General features: G+C 42.0%; 4 protein-coding genes across 5 annotated transcripts; 1 reads left to right on the plus strand and 3 right to left on the minus strand.

Moving 5' to 3' along the window:
• Window positions 1-500: 500 nt before the first annotated feature.
• PANX3 (pannexin 3) lies at window positions 501-6,130 on the minus strand. Its single transcript, XM_089538584.1, has 5 exons — window positions 5,705-6,130; window positions 4,596-4,738; window positions 3,984-4,198; window positions 2,428-3,080; window positions 501-947 (listed from the first exon to the last, which is right to left on the minus strand). Exons 1-5 carry the CDS (start codon window positions 5,883-5,885, stop codon window positions 919-921), a joined length of 1,221 nt encoding a protein of 406 aa, XP_089394710.1. The 5' UTR covers window positions 5,886-6,130; the 3' UTR covers window positions 501-918.
• Window positions 6,131-7,973: 1,843 nt separating this feature from the next.
• On the minus strand, window positions 7,974-14,690 carry RPUSD4 (RNA pseudouridine synthase D4). The gene is made up of 7 exons (XM_089538844.1): window positions 14,549-14,690; window positions 13,578-13,743; window positions 11,995-12,196; window positions 11,568-11,661; window positions 10,855-11,005; window positions 9,181-9,278; window positions 7,974-8,834 (listed from the first exon to the last, which is right to left on the minus strand). Exons 1-7 carry the CDS (start codon window positions 14,687-14,689, stop codon window positions 8,625-8,627), a joined length of 1,062 nt encoding a protein of 353 aa, XP_089394970.1. The 5' UTR covers window position 14,690; the 3' UTR covers window positions 7,974-8,624.
• A 278-nt stretch (window positions 14,691-14,968) lies between these two features.
• On the plus strand, window positions 14,969-21,863 carry HYLS1 (HYLS1 centriolar and ciliogenesis associated). 2 transcript variants are annotated; one of them, XM_089538846.1, is made up of 3 exons: window positions 14,969-15,054; window positions 17,276-17,357; window positions 20,559-21,863. In XM_089538846.1, exon 3 carries the CDS (start codon window positions 20,590-20,592, stop codon window positions 21,481-21,483), a length of 894 nt encoding a protein of 297 aa, XP_089394972.1. In that variant the 5' UTR covers window positions 14,969-15,054; window positions 17,276-17,357; window positions 20,559-20,589; the 3' UTR covers window positions 21,484-21,863. The 2 variants fall into 2 exon arrangements, with proteins under 2 accessions (XP_089394972.1, XP_089394973.1); XM_089538847.1 differs by lacking the exon at window positions 17,276-17,357 and having other exon boundaries at window positions 14,982-15,054.
• Window positions 16,585-20,291, minus strand: PUS3 (pseudouridine synthase 3). The gene is made up of 4 exons (XM_089538843.1): window positions 19,704-20,291; window positions 18,232-18,785; window positions 17,264-17,454; window positions 16,585-16,962 (listed from the first exon to the last, which is right to left on the minus strand). The coding sequence occupies exons 1-4, from the start codon at window positions 20,082-20,084 to the stop codon at window positions 16,643-16,645; spliced, it is 1,446 nt and encodes a 481-aa protein (XP_089394969.1). The 5' UTR covers window positions 20,085-20,291; the 3' UTR covers window positions 16,585-16,642.
• Window positions 21,864-22,910: the final 1,047 nt, after the last annotated feature.

Here is a 22,910-nt window from a genome sequence, read left to right on the forward strand (position 1 = left end):
CCTTCCTGAAAGATGTTTTGCTTGTTTACTGGGAAATGTGACAAGTAAATATTCACTTTAAAACAAGCAAATACACTGAGTACCTGGAACGCTTATATTGTAAATTTTAAAAAAGCATTTATAGATAATGAGATTAAGGAAGAGCCATCTGTAGCTGGCATTCCAAGTGTGCTTTATAGATTATTTCAAGATCCTGCCCACAACAAAGGTGCTGCATCAAAGCCAACTGAAACAGGAACATGTTGTAAACTGATTTATTTTAACATTAAAATTACTTTAACATTAAATTTAATGGAGTCTAGTCAGCAGAACTAACACATATCATTTGTATAAAACCAAATAGTTACAGATTCAGATTGGAAATTACGCTCCCTAAAGCTAACGTATAATATCTGTAAAGATATTTGCAACTCTGCATTTGCTCTCTTATTTTTAAAAATCACTTTCTCTTTAATCTGAATGTCAGGATTATACACACATGAACCATGTGAATAGATGGACATCCAGTAGGAATTTCTTTTTTAAATGCCTGGGCAATAGTGCAGCAACATTTAGGTTACATGGTCCGCTTCCCTGTGTTTAGAGGCACAGGACTTGCTAGAATGAGTGTCCATTAAAGCCCCATAAAACAACACAACAGCATCTGCTCAAAATCTAAGGGCAATCTATAATCACTTTCATTACAAATTGTAAATCTTATGAAATTGGTACACAGTAAATAAGCATTTAGGTTACAGAGTATATGCCGATTGTGCAACCAGGACTACAACTTGGAAATGCCAGGAAAGTCCAGGGCACTTGGATGGCTGGGGACCAACAATAACAGTTGTACTGATTTGCTTTCCAATGCTTTAGCACTATTCACCAAAGATGTTTTCTCTGCTGTTTGCTGCTCTGTCAAGCTGACCGTTGTCAGTTTTATTTTGATTCCAAGGCTGGTTTCATTTCTAAGGACAGGGAAGAAAATGACATGTTAAAGTAATACTGTGTCTCATGGGTCCAAAAAAACCCTGCTGAAATAATACTTTAACTGCCCTGGCTCAGTGCTAGGGAATCCTGGGAACTGTAGTTTGTGATGGCATTCTGACGGAGTAGGCTAAATATCTCACCAAACTACAATTCCTATGTGGGCCTCCTCACAAGAGGCTTTTTCTATAGAACAAAGAATAAAAAGGAATCATGGTTGAAATACAAGGACATTTTAACATCAGATGAAGATAATAACTACACAATGAAATCTATGGATCAATTAAGGAAAGAAAATATAAACATTAATTGGTTCTTATATAACCAACTAACAGTATGATTTAGATCAGACAAAAAAAAATCTCACCAATTGGCAAAAGGTTTTTGCAGAGTCTCAAATTTTTAATCGGGAGGGCTTTAAACTGGCTTAGGAGGAGGAGGAAAATAATATTCTGGATAACTGTTATAAAAAGAACAAGGCAAATGGTGCAAGGACCTAACACTGGGAGGCAAAAATCTTTACATAGACAGGAAGGGGGGATGTCCCATGATCTTAGGTGTTGCTACACTAATGCGCAGAGCATGGAAAATAAGATGAACTTTAACTCCTTTGGAAGAGAAATAGTCAAACAGGAAAGCAGGAGGGGTAACATTATATGTCAGGGATGTCTACATCTGTAAAGAGATCCAGGACTTCAATCCTGGAAGCCAGGTGGAGAGCATCTGGATAAAAATTAAAGGGGAAGGAAACAACAAGGATGTTATGGTGGGAGTCTACTACTGACCCCCCAAATCAGACAGAGGAACTGGACTATGCCTTTTTAGAACAGATAGCAACACACTCAAAAAGGAGAAATGTTGTAGTGATGGGTGACTTCAGCTATCCAGATATTTGCTGGAAGTCAAACTCAGCCAAGAGTTTAAGGTCCAGTAAATTCCTCTTTTGCCTGGAAGACAATTTCATTGTGAAAAAGGTGGAAGAGGCAACGAGGGGATCATCTATTTTAGATCTGATCCAAACCAACAGGGATGACCTGGCAAATGGGGTGCTAGTGGCAGGATCCTTAGGAGGGAGTGATTATGTTCTCCTGGAGTTTGTTATACAGTGGAAAGGAGAAGCCAAACATGGTCAGATACACATTCTACACAGTAGGAAAGCTGGTTTCAGTAAACTTTGGGGAAATACTGGGGGTTATCCTGTAGTCAGGAATACTGAAAAAGAAAGGCGTCCAGGATGGATGGGAGTTTCTCAAAAGGGACATACTGAAGGCACAGTTTCAAACAATCCCAATGTCACTGTGGTCTCCTGGTTAGAGTGTTCAAATAAGACTTCAGAGAACATCAACCCATCCTACCTTGCAAGGTTTTTGTGAGGATAAAACAAGGATGAAAAGGACCCTTGAGCTCACTGGGCAAAATATAACTATTAAATAGATAATGTCATCTGTTAATGCCACCTACCAATAAATTCACTGTTGGGATGCAATGAGTTTCCATCGGTGCAGAAGGGCTTTGGCTTGGACATCTCCAAGCCAGCCAGGAGGGTCATGAAATCCACCACAGTATCAATGCTTTCTTTGTCTGCTGTAACATCCTTCAGTGTACTCAGGACACTTAGCCGGCTAAAGGACTTGACTTCTGAAATGTTGGTTCTCAGGAACAGCAAGATGATATTCAAGTCATTCATAGGGCAGGTCAGCATCTTCCTGCTGAGAAGGTCAAAAGCTGGGAGCATCTCATAGATGGACAAGAGTCGTTTATCCCAATGGAAGAGGTGGAGCAAATGGTAAACCACAATGGGGCCCAGGAGAACATATACGGCACCAAGGCAGATGCTGGTGGTCTGGAAAATTGAGAAGAATAGGAGCTTGCAGGGAACTGAATCTGGGAGATGAGGTGTGTTCTTTAGGAGTCCTGTCTTGATTGAGCAACTAAATTCATCTTGGAAGAAAACACTCATGTGGCAGTAGCCAAGGTAGAGACAAGTGGCAGCCATGAAGGAGAGGAGAACAAGGTTCTTCAAAATGTAGATGCCCACAAGGTAGTGAGAGCGCTGCTTACTTGCCAGGTACCTCTCCAGTAGAGGGAACTCGAAGTATCGTTCTTGGCGAGCTCTTTGCAATAAACACACACAAACAGAGACTGTTAATATGGAACTTTGACCTTTCTGTAGGCAGCAGCAACTATTTGCCACCAGTGCTAAAATCATCTGGTTGGGTTCTATGAAGTGTCCTGGGATGGTTCTGTCTTGCTGGTTAAACTAGGGATGGAAATCAATGTTGTTGAATTGCAACTCCCAGGAGTCGCTTCCATTGGCTATGTTTGCAAGGGTATTGAGAGTTGCAATTCAGCAACATCTGAAGGGCTGTATGATTCCAATTATAAGGTTAAATGTGGTGGTAGGGCTCCTGTGCAGAGAACATCAGTGAGAGGAGAGCGCATACACAGATGGGTTGCATAAGCATTTTACTGCCTGAGGCCCCTACTCCCACCACCAACGTAAGGTGCCTAGGACTCAAGGCTGAACAAAGTTATTTTGGTATCTGAGGTAGAAAATTCTGCAAACACCTTTACTCTCTCATGGAGAGTACAAATATGAGAATAATAAATTAAAGAAATGGTCATATGGTGCCTTTTCATGACACCAAAAACAGGCTCCCTGAAGCTCTGTCTAACAATGGGGACAGCTGTCACCATAGATGTTTGGGGGACCCTTGAGATGTTCTCCAAAATGGCCATAAGCTTTTTCTATGTTGAGTCATTCAGTCTCCTGCTATGTTTTAGGCTTTAAGAGCCCAGCCTCTCTTCTAGGAAAGCACTATTCATTCCGTTTTTAAAAACACCTTTCTCCGTTAAAAACAAACAAAGGAAGGTAGAGAGGGTCTTTTCCATAAATATGACTGTTTTCATACTTTTAGCTGGAAATCAGTAGGGAGTCAGTCTGGACCCTTCTGTGTCTGCTCTGCCATTGAACCATGCTGCCCCGCATCATGTGCCCTCCTCCACTTTGGGCTTACTTGTCATATTCCTCCCAGAGTTCCTCTGGATCAGTTCCAGACTGCTGGAGTTTCACCATGTGCTGCACCAGGCGGATGGAACGGTTGTAGGATTTATCCAGCTCATCAATGATGAAGAACAAATCACAGTTAAGTGATGGGGCAGCCGCATATCGCCAGATCAGATAAGGCAGATACATGGCGACAGCAATCACTAGTAAGGAATATGGAAACACCTATTGAGAGAGAGAGAGAACACATACAATACTGGCTGTTGAGGCAATTGTGGGGATAGAGTGGGGAAGGTCAAGCATTTGCCCAACATGTTTTGCTAGCAGCCCTCCTTAAGGGGCCCAAGGGACAGTCCTGAAGGGTCAAGATATATAGAATATACTTGATGCACCCAACTTTTCCATACAGTTCAAAGGACATTAGTCCCCAAACCATCCAAGTTATTTTCTTGTACACAAGACAGAAAACTCAATAAGTATATCTCCCCATCCCTGGCAGAACAAACACATTAACAAATTAATTAACCATGTGCTGCCTTTGTGTGGTACCCTGAATCTGCTGGTCTGAGATGCCTTTTTCACTCTGCCTGAATGCATCTCCCTCATTTAAAAAATGTTATACCTTTAGGACCCAAAGGGATTTGGGCCTAGACTCTCCCAGCGTGTCAGGATCATAGTGAAGCAAGGAATCCCAGCATACAGTATCCACATACGCAGACTGCTTCTGTGTAAAGTTGCTAGGAGAAAAGCAATTGATCTGGGAGCCTAAAATGGAGAACAGGGGAGAAACATTTGCCTCAAGGACCATTCCCCCTTGCACAACATCCACCATCTGTTCTTTTGAATATAGTAGAGTACTTCACTACCACAACTCTACAGCATAAACTAGCAGATAGACTTCTGACACAATGAACAGAACCACTTTGGCAGGTGTGCCACCCCTATCTCCAGAACAAACTTCCAAGCATGTGTATATGATCCAGTCCCCCCACTTCGTCTGTCACCCGCACTGACAACACCAGTCCTCTCATGCTACCATCACACAGAATAACTGTTCATGTTCAGAGGTTCAGTAAAAGGGTCTCAATCCAAATGCTAATCCCAACTAGATCAAACCTATTGAAAGATTGTGATTTATCACAGTGCTGACTTACCATTCAGCAGTTGATTTGATGGGAAAGTATCAGCTCTTCCCAAACTCTGTTCTCAGAACACTTTGAAATGGTGAAGGAAAGGACAGAAACTAGAGCTGTCGGAAGATATTTTGCTGCCCGAGGCAAAGAACGGGATGGCACCCATTTTTTCCCTTTTACATACAGAAACTAGCTGGATGGTAGCTGAAACCAAACCCTACTACTAGGGGATTCTGGGAGTGGTAGTATAACCGCTGAACTTTTCCAAGCTTTGGTTGAAATAATCCAGTTTGAGATCACTTTAACTGCCCTGGTTCAGTGCTAGGGAATTTTGGAAACTGTAGTTTGTTGTGGCACCAGTGCTCTTTAACAGAGAAGGCTAAATGTCTCATAAAGCTAGTTTCCCTAGCATTGGGCCAGGGCAGTTAAAGTGGTCTCAAGATGGATTATATCCGCACTCTGTTTTTCCCCTAACTTAGCCTGGATCCATCCTACTGATTTTTTTTCCTCTAAATTAACAAGATGTGCACAAGTAAAGGGTACATTAAATAATACAAAAATGCCAGTTTTGAGTACCTTAAAAAGACTTAAAACCTACCTGCAGAAAACTCCCGCGCAAATGCCAGGGACATCAACAAGAGAGGCAACCCCACTGTCACAAACTTCACCATGCGGTCGCAGGGTAATTCCAGGCGAAGTCCTTTAGCATTGGAGCCCTTTGGGTCTGGAAGCAGAGCATCTGAGAGCATGTACTGACCAGCTGTGTGGGCGATCGACATAATTCCTTAGTATGGGGTGGCTGAGAAACACAGGCAAGCAAGGTTTGAAGCAGCTGCTGTTGTTACTGCTGCAGACAGCTCTCAAATGGTGCCTCAAGTGACTGGCAGCTTTACTTCTTAAGTCTGTTAAACTGAAATGTGTTATGTGTAGAAAATTAAGTATTGGACAGTTGTCAATAAGAACTTTGGCTGCTTGCTAAGCAAAATTACAGGGCTTGCTCCTGTAATTACAAACTAGCCCCAGCCCTAGAAATAGAGCAGCCTGGATCGCTGGGAACACTGTCTCTCAACCTGCCACAAGCATAGCCAGGCAAGGATGGGTCTTTGTGGTTTTTCATCCCCCTTTCATAAACAGAGGTTATTTTCAGCAGGATTCAGCTGGGTTGTGGGTTTGGTTTCATGTTTGAGAACACATCAGTGGTGGGGGATGGATAAACGGTCAGTGGGTAAGCTTGGGACAAACTTTCATTTTCAGAAAAATGTGGGTGGTAGTAAACCCACTCAGAACACCTGCATTTGGAAGCTATTTTGAGCCTTGTGCTGTGTGACCACAACATGGAGGGAGATGAACAGACTCCAGTTAAAGACACACTCAAACACCAGAAGCCCTGTAGTACATATTGAATGCAGATGATTGGAAAACCACATTGATTTCAGAGGCAGAGACATCAAGAAAAATACATATATTCAAAAGGAGCCTAAGTCCAGAACTTTGCTCAGACCCAGAGATGGGGTCCATATGATCCTCCAGATAGTGGGGTGCTTAGCCTTTCCATATGACTAACAGGGACAAACACTGCCTTGCACAGGGTCGATTTTTTATGGGGCAGGTTTCTAGAAGTAGTATGGCTAAAGGAATGTTTCTTTATAGAGTTATTTCGGATAGAGTTATTTCGGACTATACTTCCCCTTGTCCCCAAACAAGCGGCGACTGCAGTTGTAGTCAGAAACAGTGTTTTCAAGATCCAAATCAAGTGCCATACTAGAAATCTCATAATCTTGTACCATATCCAATTTTGGAGCTTTCAGGACAGAATTCTAGGTTTATCTCCAAAGCATGGTTCCAGCTACAGACATATCTCAGTTAACTCAGTTTGTGCTGCCCCAACTGGTAACAATTCAAACGTATGGCATTTTCACAGAAATAAAGCATCACTCACAATGCATAGGGAGAATTCAAACATACACCCATATTAGTCTGTAGAACCAGTATGTAGAGAGATCTTGTAGCACCTCTGAGACTAAGAGCCCATACAGACAGGTCAAAATAAAGCTGCTTTGGGTCACTTTGGAGGTATGCTGTTTAAAAGACACAGCTTCCTTTCAGTTTCCACCTGGTTTCACTTCGTGCATCGTCTAAATACCTTGTCTTCAAAGCGATTAGAAGCTGCTTTATTAGGCCAGTGCGGACTACCCCAAGCTTATCTGCTTTCTGTTTCTCTTTGTTTTGCTGTTAATACATGCCCAGAAAGGGATTCTGGTAGAGGATAAGGAGGAAAGAGAGGGCCCAGAGTGATACAGAAAGATTTGTTAACTAAAGTACGTATTGTCTATACAAAAATATATTGTTCAATGCACTAATGGAAACAAAAAGTGTTTCTTATAAGCATAAAATGATCCAGCATTCCTGTACTATTGGATCTGACAGACATCCTCTTTTCCTTGCCCTCAACTTGAAACAAGCAAATCCTGCAAATTTCTGCTAATAGATACCATATTGGTATCTTTTCCTTCCCTATTTGTAGCCCTAAGTATCATAGCTCTGCCGGTGTTTTCATTCTTGCTATAGAGCTGTCCTATTTTGTAAGAGAACAAGTTCCTGCCTGTACAGCATCAACTAAAAAACCCCTTGTTTTGAGCATATATGGCTTATGAACCTTATAAAGGAGCACTGTATGTATTTATGCACTCAAATTCTGTAAGGGGTGAAGAAATCATATTTAAGAGTATGAATGCAGTTTATACTAATATAAATCTCAGGAATAAAGAGTTAAGGTTGGCATCTAGTCCCCAGAAGTTGAAGAGGAAAGAAGTTTGTAACTTTCAATAATGTACTCATAGACAATAAAAATTCAGGATTCATTCATGTCTCCTTTGCAAAATAGTATTTTGTATAAAATTTTATATAGTGATTTAGAATGTTCACTTTATATATATTATATTTTAATTCTTACAAAGATTCATTCAACTTATTTGTCCTATGTGGGAAATATATACTGTAGACTGAATGGAGAAGAGGCAAGCTTTGAACCAGCAAATTCCTGCTTTGTAACACATTCTCTTTGCCATTACATGGAACTTCTCACTGTATCTTTCTTCCAAATGAAAAGACAAGAAAACCTTCTCTAAGTGAGATAACTATCTGAGCACAAATCAAGTTATTTATAAATAGATGTTTATAGGGCTTGATTTCAGGTGCCTCAGCTCCCAACCCACAGCATTTTTACACGAGTAACTGTTGTTTTAGTAGCCATTACATGTCAAGTGGCCTGTTCAATCTTCAAATGGTTCCCTTTTGTTCCAAACCTAGAACACAGGCCTATATTATCACCAACTTCACTCTTCAGGGCTGCTTTGAGTTGCCAGAGATACAAATATCTTTGGGTTGCATGCTTCTTGGGAAAGCACTTTCTTGCAATGTTAGATTGCTCTGTACCTTGTGGAAACTCACACAAAGTACTAGAACGTGAAGAAAAAGAATTGTTCCAGCAAAGCAACAGAAGCCACCCACGTTTCTGCTCATTTTTTTTCCGATTCGGGAAACTCCAGCTTCAGGCGTTTTAAGGAGCGACTGAAGAAGAGGGGAGGCTTGCAGACCAAGTGGATTTTCTTTTCCGTATTGCCATCTATCTCAGGCAGGATGAGCTCGTGGGCATGGAGGTGGAGTGGAAGGTAGCGGGCTTTGACTTGTTCCAAGCCTAGTCTCTTTAAGGTACTCTCAGGAAGCTTCTGCAAAAAAGAGAAGACACATTTAACAATTAAAAAAACCCACAATGTAACAGTGATTGCTAAGGGAAAACTATTAATTTTCAAAGGAGGTTCTGCTAAGTAAGCAGCAGGAAATTCTTTTAGCCTTCTTTTAGCTGAATAATGATTACAGATAATTCTGGTGTGCCAGTCTTACTTTCAATCAGGAATACACAGGAGTCATTGAAAATTAAGAAACAAAAGCCAACAATTCTTACATTAAAGCATTACTCTTTTTTTTTAAATAAAATCTCTTCAGCACACCTATACACATATCTCATAACACATTAAATGTGCTCAACAGCTCCTTATACCATGACCTTCTTACCTGTGGTGCCAGCTTGTTCCAGTGGGAATATTTGTGATCCCCAAGGATTGGACATCCCAAACCATAGGCCAAGTGGACTCTGAGTTGATGTTTCACTCCTAAGTAGAAGGGAAACTTTGTAAACAGAACAGCCAATATTACCTACTTGCACACTCTTGGTAATTATCTGCCCAGATTGAGTTTCATATGTAGTATGTCTCAGAGGAAGGTTCTAGCACAGTAATTCAAGCAATAAAAATGGGGGGGGGGGGAATCCTTAGTACGGCAGAACATTATTGTGATTCTGAGTAAAAAGTTTCAGGAAGGGAAGGTGGGCAGGTGGAAGAGGCATGGTGAATGGGGTAAAAGAGAAGAGCCCTTGTTGGGTGTCATGGTTGAAGGGGAGGTTGAAGTGTCTTGGTAGGGAGATGGGATCTAACTGGGCTGGGTTGCCTCTGGATTATTTTATTTTTGGTTATTTATTAATTATTTTATTTTTAAATCAGAGGCTGAGCAGCTACCTATTGGAGATGCTATAGTTGGTGTTCCTGCAATGAACAGGGGTCACCCTGGGAGATTTTCTGAGAAGCTTCTTGAGAGTAAGAGTGGCTTGGCAATGGAACCAATTATCAAGAGAGGTCTCTTTCTCTGGACTTCTTCTAAAAGTGGCTGAGCAGCTACCGACTGGAGATGTGCCAGTTGGAGTTCCTTCATTGAGCAGAGGGTTGGACAAAATGGCTTATGGTTCCCCTTTGAACACTATGATTCTGTGGTTTCATGACTGATGGGACTTTCTCAAAGGCAAGATACTGTGGATACCTCTGAGCTACACTCAAAGCAAACATATTTTTGAGTTATACTGAAAGGAAAAGGAACAAGGTCTATTTGTAGAGAAGTGTTAATCAGTGAAAGGTGGAAAAATAATGTTCAATCTGGTGAAAGCAAAATAAAAGATGTAGTGAGGGCGCTGTATGAACAAAACTATGGTGACAGATCAAAGGAAGTAATAGAACCTCCCTCCATTGCCTAGTTCACACCTCATCTGCAGTACTAGGTTCAGTTTAGGCACACATTCAAGAAAGATGTAGCACAATCAGGGAGTCTGAAACCAACTTTATACAGAACTGTTGAAGCAGTTTGACATGTTTAGCCTGGAGAAGATAAGACAGAGTGGTTTTAATACCCATCTTTAGTATCTGAAGGGCAGCCACATGGAGGATAGAGTAAGATTGTTTTGTGATGCCGTCAGGTGTAAGGTCTGAACCAATGGACTCAAACTGCAAGAAAGGAGAGTGCAAGTAAACACTAGAGCTCCTCTTAATGTTTGTCAGTGGAACTGACTGCTTCTGAAGGTTTGGATTCTCCTTCATTGGAGGTTCTTAAAGATAGCTGGATGATCATCAGTAAAGGATGCTTTAGGTGTGGATTCAACCGTTGACAGGGAATTGGTCTAGAAGACTCTCAAGTTCCCAACAACTGCATGATTCTATGAACCTAAGATGACCAAATTTCACCTGTATTCAGTACTACAAAACCAGGCAGCAAAAGTAGTCAACTGGAAAAAAACCCATCAGGTTTTAAGATGCCCTGGTAAGCTTTTGATACTTGATACCAACTTCTTGTGATGCTGCCAGGAAAAGAGCAGAAATTACAGAAAAAGTGGCACCTAAAGACACCGATGAAGAAAGACTTTACCTGTAATTGGGTGCAGTTCAAGGAAAGTACAGGAGGGACAGCTGCTGAGCACACGGTATCGGGTCACTGCCATATGGGCATCTCGGTGCTGGCGTACTTTGAACATCTTTCCATCCTCATGGGACATGCAATAATTTGGAGCAAGTGTCATCTGAGCAAAAACAGACAATTTAATGTATCACCATGCAAATGTGCAATCCCACATTGCATTAAATGTGTTAAATATTCAAGATATAAAGCTTAAGTAACAAATCTTTTTTATTGAGAATATAAAAACACAACACACATTCTCTCACATATATACATACATAACCTACATATTAAAACATTTGCATATGAAACAATACTGACATCTTTCTCATTCTTCACATCCTGATCTATCAAAGGTTTCAACTCTGTTGTTCTACTTATTTCTTTCTTCTCCTTTTCTTTCACTCTTACCTTCCTCATCCATATCACCTCCCCATCTTCCCCTTTAGCCTTCTATATGTTTCTTATTCCCTTATTTTCTCTTTCATACAACCTCTCATACACCAATCTTCTTCCACCTTCTCCCTCCTTTCATTTTTCACTTTCTCAAAACTTCATTCAACTTACTTACTTATTTCATGTAAGTAACAAATCTTAATTCTTGAAACAATGAGAAATATCAGACTAGCCAGGGTGAGGGGAATCTGGAAGAGGTAAAATGTGAATGACAGAAGTAAACTCACTTTAAAGTGTGACTGCTGGCTCTCAACTTCCTTCTCCACAATGGGAATATCCACAAGACCTTCTGTCGGCTTTGGTTGTCCAATACAGATTGCCCTATGAAAGTGACCACAGTAAACAACACAATGCTTCAGTCCTCTGCCTTGATCACCAGCACTCTTTGTGGGAGGCACAAAGGATGCTTTCTTAACTGATACTACAACACAGCTGTAGTTCTGAAGGGATTATTGATTTATAAAAGGATTGAGAACAATATGTTGGACTGAAATTCCCTTCATTTCTCATCACTGGCTAGCCTATAGGACTGTTATTATTGCAGCTGAACAGTAGCTAGAGGATCACAGGCTCCTTGACTGGTGTATGAAATCAAAGTTTCTTATAAAGTAAGAACAAAATTAAATGGTTGAAGGGCAGTAAGATCTCACATACCAGTATTTCTTCTCCACCTGCCGAGTCCTGAAAAACTCCTGGACCTGGTGTGCTGTGTCCTGGTTTCGTGCCAGCACCATCACCCCGGTTGTTTCTTTGTCTAGCCGGTGACACAAGTGAAGGGGTTCAGACTTCATGCCATACAACATCTTTGCCAGTACTGGCAGAACATCCGCAATGCAAGTCTTTACTTTGGGACCACCTAGGATGAAGACAGCAACAGTCCTAATTACGTAAGCAGAAAGAAAGAACAGTCTTGCTTTCCACAACAGTGACACTCCCAAGGTGTGAAAACGAAACACTGGTACTTACCATGAAGCTTCTTAGTCATCAGTGGTGAAGAGGAATTCCTTCAAGCTGGGTTTGGCTCCTTCCTTGCTCCCTGCACCCCATAGTCCCTTCCCATGAAAAAATCTTTTTCGTCACCTAATATCCTCTAGGAACCATAGTGGTGCATTTACAACACGTTATTGTTCAGAGCCAAGTCACTTCCCATTTTAACAAATGCCTCTTCTGAGTTTTGAGGGTCAAAAACATGACAAATTTGCCTTGCACCAGCTCTAGTGGGAATTTGGGTACTTTTTTTGGGGGGGGGGACCCTGAGGTTGACAAACATGGCCTCAGGGACTGTGTGCAGCAATGAGTTACACTTTATCATCCTTGCTTTCAGACTGCAGAGACACAGCACTATATACATAAAGTATAATAACAATAATAGAGTATGCAGAAAGAGCAGTCATTGGGAAATTCAGCAGTGTGTCCCTCTCTTGGTTTCTTCTGCGGTAGTAATAGTAGTAAAATATGAAGAGAAAGAGGAGGAGGAGAAACTAGTAGATAATCACATCTCTTTCTTGTATTTCCCCAGTAGGAATATGGCAATATGTTATGTCTACTGCCTCTGCATTGTCTCCTTTTTTAATAGGGACAGAATAAGGAGGGCTTGAATAACTAAAGGATAACATGATTTTATTTAATTTGCTAGATTTATCTATTCAACATACAGGGCAGCTACTTAGAGGCAATCTCTGCCCAGAAAGACTTTTAATTTAGACTGCTGGACGTCTAACTAGAAGATGATTATGGATTAGACTGTGTATGTAATTCAATCAATCAACCAATCATTTACTGAATAGCCCTAGGTCTGTCTCAAAACACCTCAAAACATAGTAATACATACAATAACATTCTATAGAAAGTCTACAGAGAGTATAAAAGGATAGAAATAAAATAAAATATATAAAATATTAAGAAAATACATAATACAATATACACACAATACGACATGAGTACCTATGAATGCCTTAAAACGCACAACTTACAAACACAATATAGAAATCTAAATAAAAGATAACATGTATATAATTCAAAAATCTGGAAAGCCTATAAGCAAAAAATGACAGAGGAAGCCGTCTGGTTGCTTTCCCTCAGCATTTGCTATCAGGACCTGGCTGTACAGATTCAATTCAAATCTAATAAAGACCGTGGGCTGCAAACGTGAATCTTTATCTGAACCTTTTAGAGCTGTCCGCCAATTATGATTCTCCATCAACAATTTAAGGCCCTAAAGGCAACACTCCTCTTACCGTGAACAGGGAGGCCGTAGGGTTTGTTGATGACAACGATCTTGTTGTCCTGGTAGAGGATCCCTCTTTTGAGCGCTTTGGCCAAAACGTTAGGATGAACCCGCTGCAACTGCTGGGTCAGCTGCACAAGTTCCCAGACGCGCCTTCGCACCGGGTCTTTGGGAGCCTATGGAGAAACAGCGAGGGAAGCATAGGGTAGTTAGTCCATCTCTTCGTTGCGTCACTTTTGCCGCCTCAAGTTAAAATTAAATGGGAGAGAAACAACAGGGACGTGGTGGCGGAGGTCTACTAGAGACCTTGGATGATGCCTTCCTGCATTAGATGACACACATTCAGAAACTTCAAAGGATCCTAGAGTTGGAAGAGACCCCAAAGAGGGCCCTGATCCAGTCCAAGCCCATTCTGCCATGCAGGAACTCCCAATCAAAGCGTCCATGACAGATGGCCATCCAGCCTCTGTTAAAGACCTCCAGGGAAGGAGACTCTGCTATACCTCACTTGGGCAGTTACTCCGGTCCCTTGATGGTTCTGCTTGCCTTTTCCCACACCTTCCAGCTGCAAAATGCAGAATCATAGAACCGTAGGGTGGGAAGAGACCCCAAAGAGGGCCCTGATCCAGCCCAACCCCATCCTGCCATGCAGGAACTCTCCCTCAAAGCATCCCCATTGACAGAGGGCCATCCAGCCTCTCTTTAAGGGCCTCCTGGCAGAGCATTTCATTGTGGAGAAGGTGGAGGAGGCATCGACAGGGAGGAGGGCCTGGCTCCTGGGTGGAAGTTCTGGGGCCATTGTTTGGTTATTCTTGCTTAGGCCAGGGATGTCCAACTCTGGCCTCCCAGGTCTTTGGACTTCAACTCCCAGAATCCCACTTCCCTGGCCAAGATGGCTGAGGCTTCTGGGAGTTGTAGTCCAAAAAAAACTTGGAAGGCTTATACGTTGTTAAACCGCTGCACAGAGGCCTCCTCACTCGCCTCCTTCGGCTGCTCCCGCTTCTGAGCCCGCAGCTTCTCCGCCAGACGCTCCGCGCCGAAGGGCCTGGCTTCCGAACCAGAAAAAGGCCTTGCTGCAAATTGCAAGAGAAGCCGAGGAGGGACCTTGCACGGAGCCGCCATTTTCCTCGGCCGGAAGAGGTGTGGCCTCGGGCATCGCCCCGCCCCCTGGTCCTCGCGGGCTCCATTCGCGCCGCTGACGAAGACGAGGAGGTGGGCGGGCCGCTAAGAGATATGTGGCCAATCACGTCCCTCTCCCTTCGAATGACGTCACCCTGCATACACCCAATGAGCGTCGCGGAAAGCTGTGAAAAGCGGCTGAGCGACCAATAGAAAAGGCCGGAGCCGAGCTCCGTCGACCAATAAGAACGAGAGGATTAAAAGAGGGCGGTGCTAGCCGAACGTCGCTTCTAAACAAAGGCAGTTGCGCTGCAGAGTAACGGTCGCGCGGCGCAAAGGCAGCCAGGAGCGGAGGAGGCGGCAGCCAGGTATCGGCCGCATCCACACTGCAGAGATAACCCGGTTTGGAACCGCTTTTGACTCTTTTTCTGGCTCAAGGCTAAGGAATTCTGGGAGTTGGAGTTTATTGTGTGGCCCAGAGCAGAGCAACAAACTCCAGCTCCCAGAATTCCAGAGCCTTGAGCCAGAAAAAGAGTTAAAGCGGCGCTTTTCAGTTTCTCTCCCAAAGTGACAGCGATCTTAGCATGAGAAATAAGCCCAGCCTCAAGGGAAGCCCTAGTGCCACTCTGTGCTGCTCTGGTCAGGACCCACCTGGGATGATCTGGAAGCCATGAAGCCCTATGAGGAAGGACTCAGGGAGCTGGAGAGGTTTAGCCTGGAGAAGAGAAGGTTAAGAGGAGATGTAATAGCCCTGTTTAAGTATTGAAGGGGTGCCCTGTTGAGGAGGGAGCAAGCTTGTTTTCTGCTGCTCCAGAGAACAGGACCAGGACCAATGGATGCAAGCTCCAAGAAAAGAGGTCCCAGCTCAACATTAGGAGAGTAAGGGCTGTCTGACAGTGGAACAGACTCCCTCAGAAAGTGTTGGAGTCTCCTTCCTTGGAGGCCTTTAAGCAGAGGCTGGATGGCCACCTGTCATGGACCCTTTGATGGAGAGTTCCTGCATGGCAGGATGGGGTTGGGCTGGATCAGGGCCCTCTTTGGGGTCCCTTCCGACTCTATGATTCCGTATTTTGGAGCTGGAAGGTGTGGGAAAAGGCAAGCAGAACCATCAAGGGACCGGAGTAACTGCCCAATGAGTAAAAGGGCTGCTTGGCTTAGGCAAACGTTGGTTATTATGGCAGCTGTATGAAGATAACAGAGGCGTTCTTCACTCTCATAATAGCAGGGCTTGGCATCATCTGCTGAGGCTTAAACTGTAGGAGCTTCTGGGCAGGAAAAAGAAGCACTTCTTCACTTGGGTGAACTGGCAATTCATTTGCCATGAAATACAGTTATGGCTGCCGATTGGATCGATTTGGTGGGTACTGGGCGAATTTGTGGCCATCAGTGACTGGCTTTCTCTTAACAAATATATATTTAATAAAGATCTTTTTAAGATACTAAAGGGCCAAAATAAAGCTGGTTCAGGTCACTTTGGAGGTATGCTGTTTCAATGAAGCACACTTCTTAAGCGACCCAAAGCTGCGCTCCAGTCCTTAGCATTGGAGCATGGCTTTGGCGTGGCATTTGGCCTCAGGACGCATGCCTCATTGAAACAGCATACCTCCAGAGTGACCCAAAGCAGGTTTATTTTGGCCTGTCTCTTCGGGCCCAAAGTTTAATTGAGAGGAACATTATCAAATGATTTGATAGCAACAATTCCTATCCTCAGAGTTACCCTCCTCATCCGTAGGATATTGCTAGAGCTGCCATGACAGTTCCTCAAAAGTGTCAAAACACCGTATTTTAGATGTTTTCATCATGCAGCAGCAAGAACAAGGGGAAGCAATACTGGATAGTATAGAAAATGCCTGCTTTATACTACTTCATAATATTTTTTAATGAAAAATACTTAGTGAAATGCTTGCATTCTGTAAAAAAGAAATCTCTTTTAAAAACGAAACAGGCAGAAGTGAGCTAGAAAGCGCCGTCTATACTTGTGCAAACCCTCTTTGAAGCTTGTTCTGGAACGTTTCCGTCTGCCGCTACGGCGTCCCTCTTAGTTTCCATCCGTTCCTCTTCTTCCCTTTCAGCATGCTTTGTTTTTTTCAAGTGAGGAGGTTCAATGCGTCCCCTTCGCACAAAATGGCTAATGCGAGATTCCAAACCTTCACATTTGGGGCGGTCCATTAACGGTTTGTAGTTGCGAGCTTTTGCTCCTTCGATCAAAGCACTGATTTGATTGTGAACTGGGGGCGTTATCTCTCTCCAAAGAACCGTTGTGTTGTTTCCTGAACCTGTAAACAAACAATTAGTTATACTCAAACTCAGTTTGTATGTAACATGTTACCCATCAATCACTTCTATTCTGTCAAACGGCTATTAATGTTTAAATACATAATAATTGCAACAACAACATACCTTTATTTCAGCCAACAGGCCATTAGGCAACAGAATATATGTAAAACGTATAAACAATGTTAAAATAGCACTATAAAACAAACATTCATTTACATAATAATTAGAGCGGCCTGTTAGAGGCATTTTGACCTAGCATGAGTGAATACATTTTTCAACTCTACAAAATGATTTTCCTACCTGTCTCTGTAGGTATCTTGACAAAGTCTAGCCCTCTTAACATGCCGTACAAGATGTGGGTTTTAACAGCATGATTGGTCCAAAGCTGTTGTAGGTGAGTAACGTTAAATTCCTGGACCTTGCAATCATAGAGCCATTGGATGTTTTCAAACTCACAGTTATACAGAACCAAAGGGAACTCAGCTGCCATGCTGCAAACAAAAGGAGAAGATAAGTTCTTTAGGTGTGCATGACTTAATCCAACAAAGAAGTACACTCATCACTCCACATTTGCGGATTTGACTTTTGTGGCTTTGATTATTCACGGATTTTATTAATATGTTCTCTCTAGGAATATCTAGTCCTCCAGGATACACACACACACACACACACACACACACAAACGGTGTGGACATGTCAAAGGCAGCAAAAACAAGTGCGATCTGCACATCGTCTGCTCCCAATCTCTAGCTTTCTTCCCTTAGGACCTTGCTTGATGTGGTTTTTCTTGCAATTCAGCTGCACTATACAAAACAGAGAAGTGTGGTACTGAGAAGTCTGTATTGAAGAGCAGAAACAGTGAAAAGTGACATAAATCATTTTCATGTGTTACTTAAGAAAGACAGTGCCAAGGTCTGGAACGCCACAAAAAGTGGCATGAATTTTCAAAAGCAACACTTTCTAATTGGAAGCAATATTACAATAAACTTCTTAGTCCTTAAATGAGGCCTCCTCCACACACAGGTCAGTGAAAGAATACACAAGTATACACAAAGCTTGAAACTGGGTTGCTAGTTTCACTGGCTCAAATCCATCTTGGGTGGTAGAGCTGGCAAAAATCTCTGCCTGGGATTTCCAAACCTATTACCAAGTAACATGACACAAGCTTCAGGGTCAGGAGGGGAGTTTTGTTTTGGGTTTTTTTGGCTGGAATATAGTTATTTGTCAAGACAGTTTTGATTTTTAGAAATCCTTTCATTAAGTCATACCTGTACTGTGGTTTTCTAGGGTTGCTCTCTATATCCAGCAACTCATCAATAAGCTCTGGCTTCTCCATCCTTTGCCCAATCAGAAACAGAATAGCCACCATACAACGGACCTGGTGATACAGGAATGCTTGCCCTGTCACTTCAAAGTAGTACATCTGGAAAGGGTTTTGTTGCTCAGTCTCATCGTCCCTCTCCACAGGTTGCACACTTGCAGCAAGAATTGTTCTATGAAACCTAGTGACACCATTCGCTACATCCATTTTGCACAGGTTGCGAAAATCGTGGGTTCCCACAAACTTTTCAGCTGCCCTGTTCATGAGAACGACATCAAGATCAGCACGAGGGAAAAAATAGCGATAGGTTCTCTTCAAGCAGTTAAATCTAGCACTGAAGCTGGGTTCTACTGGGGCCCAAGCCAGTATCCGTATGTCAGGAGGGAGAACTTGATTCAAGATGTGGGTATAGAAGATTTCTGAAGTCTTGGTTGCTTTGTTGTTTGTAGTATCTCCAGGTTTATTCTCAGAAAGATTTGAGCGGAGATCCAAGGAAATCACCTGAAACGTTAGACAAGGATGGTATTTTGGAGTTAAGATTGATGGTGTTAATTGAATGATTAATAAGGATTCTTCCAGTCGGACTGTTTTATAATAGCTTATCTTCATGGCTGGATCTTAAATAATTTGGTAGAGACTTTTAACTCAAGATCCTCCTTGGCTTTGTAGTTAATTCAATCCTTGAACCTAACAAAGCATCTGTTCATTAGAAACTTCAAGTATTGATGGTTATTCATTACTTGTTTTTGCAGTGAAAAACAAAAACTTCCAGTATAATTTGGTTTATTTCAGTTATCATGTAATAACAAGATGTGCTTGCCTAACAACATATTCAGTTATTGATCATTGTAATTCCTGATCTTGATTTCCTTTTCTCTTTTTATAGGAATGAGCACATTATTTCTGCTTGACACTATGAAGCAGTGAAATTTGTTTGACTAATATTGATGGGTTTCTTTTATACATACATATATCATTTACCTGTTCTTCTGGCAAAATCACAGATGATCCTTATATTTCAGGACCTTGTAGATCCATTTGTAACAAAATTAATATGAAAAGTAGTTACAAACAGAACTATTATATTCTGAATATTTATGTTACTAAAATCTCTAAAGGGTACCATTTTTCAGTTTTTCCAAGTTTCTGCTTTTCCCCCCATATTTTTCAAATTTCTGGATGTTTCACATCTCTTTTTAGTTTTAGTGCTTTTCTAATATCCAAACTGTTAAAGGACATTCCAATTTCAGGGGAAAGAGGTAGGAAAGCCTTAATGAAACCTATAAGCCATCCTGGTGTTGCTAAACAACTCTTGCCATGCCTTCTAAAAAACAAAGTAAAGGGGGCTTTCATGAAATAGATCTAGAGGCTCTCTATTTTCAAGTGCTGCTTCCAAAGTCAGATAGATGTTGTACTCACCTGTCCAAAGGCACTGACTCCTTTATCTGTGCGCCCACAACGGTGATAGTTGGAGGTTTGCCTATTCTCAACCAGCCGAGTTTTGCAAAGAGCCTCAAAGAGCTTTTCTTCAATGGTATTGTTGGTGTTCTCCTGGCTAGCAAAGCCCTGGTATCCCCAACCCAGGTAGGCTATTTTCAGTGCCACATGTCTTTGCCCGTAAGCACTAAAATCAAATGGACGCTGCTTAAGCTTCTTAGTTTTTCCTGATGTTGGTAGGCTAGTTGCTGTGACTGGGTTCTCCTTACTGTTCAGAAGCCTTTCTTCCAGTCTTTGCACAGTCTCTTCCAATTCCTGGATCTTCTCCAGCAGCTTCTCTGTTTCGTTCCCATCTTTGGCCATAGTGAGAATCCTTTAAAAACATTGACATGAGAATTAGAGCAGTTTGTAGGCAGATAGAGAAAAGAGGATATTTTCAGGAATAATTAAAATTATTTTATCTGATTTTTACACTATATCTACTAGAAGCTATACAGTAATGGACTGTAAACTCTTAACTGCATTTTTCTAGAGATAATCAAGTTTGTGTTTAACTTCTAATATTGAAAGATTTAAAAAATGGAGAGGAAAAACAGAATCTAGCAGCCTATTTAAGATTAACTAGTTTATGTGAACTTTTATGGATTTCGATCTACTTCGTCAGAGACACTGATAGCACCAGGCATATAGAAGTTACATGTTTATGAGGATAGAATCAGAGTGTAATACAACACAGAGATAGTAGTTGTACAATTCAACAAGTGGGGGAAAAGTTTTAAACAAAACCTTTAGGCTGGTATGATGCACTGTGTGCTGACTAGCCTCTTTATGTTTCAGAATTGGCAACCACAAAAATCAGAGAGAAGCAATGGAACGATTGATGGGACCTGATCATTACCAATGGACCTCAATGAGCCATGATGATCAGCTCAAAGAAGTTGCAATGCAATTTATTCGTCTCTGTGCAGAACAGGGAGATGGTGATAGTCCAAGGCAGCCTTGTCTTGTGTCTCAACCAGACCCCTATGCAAAAGCCTCAGTGGCCTCTTTCGCCAGACATGTGCATCATCCTGTGAAGGTCAGACAGCCTCAGGCAGAACCCACCCTGCAGCCAGAGATTCCCGAGGATTCCAGCGTTTCCAGAAAACCTATAATGAAAAGGAAGGTTTTAAGGCACATGGCTGATGGAGAAGTACAGGTGACAGATGAGTCAGTCGTTAGCGAAACCCAATCCAGCAATCCAAGTGACCCTGAGTACAGTGAGCTCAGTCAGAATCTGAAAACCCACCAAGAAGAAGAGCCTGAGGAGGAATGTGAACAAAACAGTTCCCCAGAGTCAGAAACTCCCTCTTCCCAGACAGTTACAGAAGAGAGCCAGAGCCACAGTTCCCAAAGATGGAGTGAGAGCCGCAGCACCTTTGAGCAGGATTTGATCTTTTCTGGCCACCCCAAGTCTTTCATACCACCAAAATTTGACCAACTAAGCCGGAACAGGATGAAGACTGATCGAGTAGCCCGTTACTTGGAGCATAAGCATGACTGGGAGTTACTACGACTACCAGGGGAAGATCCCAGGAAAGGCGTGCGCTGGAGCATCCGGGAGCAGATGCAATACAAGTCAGAATTGCCTCCTAGAGCTCATCATGTTTATATCCCCAACAATTACCTTGTGCCTACAGAAAAGAAGAGATCTGCTCTCCGCTGGGGAATACGGTGTGACCTGGCAAATGGAGTAATACCTAGGTATTCCTATTCCTCCTAGGAATCCAGCATCTTTACAGCTCCTTCCACAAGAGTGGGCATTACTTAGCATTGCCCAAAGATCTGCTTACTCTGAACTATACTGTCTTGTCTCTTTTGAACCCAAATACTCCTGCTTTTTGGTTTTAAATCTATTCTTGGTTTCAGAGTTGGGAATTCCTGGGCAGGAAGTTCTTGTACTTTTGTGAAATAACTGCCCCGCATGGGATAAAGTACAGATAATCTATTTAGCTCAAGAGTAATAACTTTTATTCTTGATTGCAAGATCTTGAAAACCAATTCCCTTTTCCTAAAGATGTGAACATCCTGTATGATTTCACAGTTTTTATAAATTTTTAACTTCTGGATGTATGGATTAAATTAAAAGTGTGTGGACTGAAAGGATTGTCTCCATAGTTTCTCTGCCAGAATGATTTATTCTTTCATCTCCTCTGGAATAATATGAGACAAGCTAACGGTTCCATATTTCTAACCAGTCTTTGCAGAGAATGGTTGCCACTTTACAGACACATGCAGCTAGAAGAACGTATCTGTAAGATACAAGTTATAAAGTTCAGAGCGGAAATCTTTTTGTGAAATGTTATGCATACCTACTTAGGAGTAGGCTGCACTGGCAAAGTGAGGCTTACTTCCAGGTAATAGAATAGGCTTACTGTCTTGAAGTACTAAATGAAACCTACACAGGACATACCTAGACAAAGCATGGGAATTGTGTGGTCCTTCAAATGTTGAACTGTAACTCCCAGCATGTCACCATTGGTTTAGGGCTGCGGGGGATTGCAGTTCGACTTGGAGGGCTGCATATATTACACTTCTCAGCTGCACAGTTGCAGCACTTTGATACTACTATAATTGTCATAGAGTCCTGGGGTTTTGTACTTTGGTGAGGTATTGGATATTCTCTGCTGGAGAGATGTAGTGCTGTGGTTCAGGGGAGTGTGAAAAAGTCCCCAGCAAAATGTTTCATTGCCTCTCCAAACCAAAAAAACAAACAAACAACCCCACACTTCAATAGATATGGAGCCAGTACAGCCTCCTCATCCACTACTCCTAGGCTAGAAATGACCTGCTGGAGGGGATCCGTCAGATTTCCACTCTTGAAGCCTTTAAAAAGGCTGTTAAGATGGATCTCTTCCGGCAAGCCTTTCCAGATTAACACCTCACTCCACTGATTAAGATGTCTCGCCTCAAGCAATTTAATTAATTTTAATTAGTATTTTATATTCTTTTTAATTTGTTATGTTTATAGGGTAGGGAGGGAGGTTGGGGGTAGGGGATTGTCCTGAATTTTAAATATATAATGTATTTTATTGTTATTTTTGTTTTCTATAGCCCACCTCGATCTGTAGGGAGAGGCGGGATATAAATAATAATAATAATTATTATTATTATTATTAAATAGGTTTCAAACTGCTGCATCTGCATATA

The sequence above is a fragment of the Sceloporus occidentalis genome, unplaced genomic scaffold (assembly GCF_023333645.1).
Source record: "Sceloporus occidentalis isolate IW3139 unplaced genomic scaffold, rSceOcc1.0.p SCAF_9, whole genome shotgun sequence".
NCBI lineage: Eukaryota > Metazoa > Chordata > Lepidosauria > Squamata > Phrynosomatidae > Sceloporus > Sceloporus occidentalis.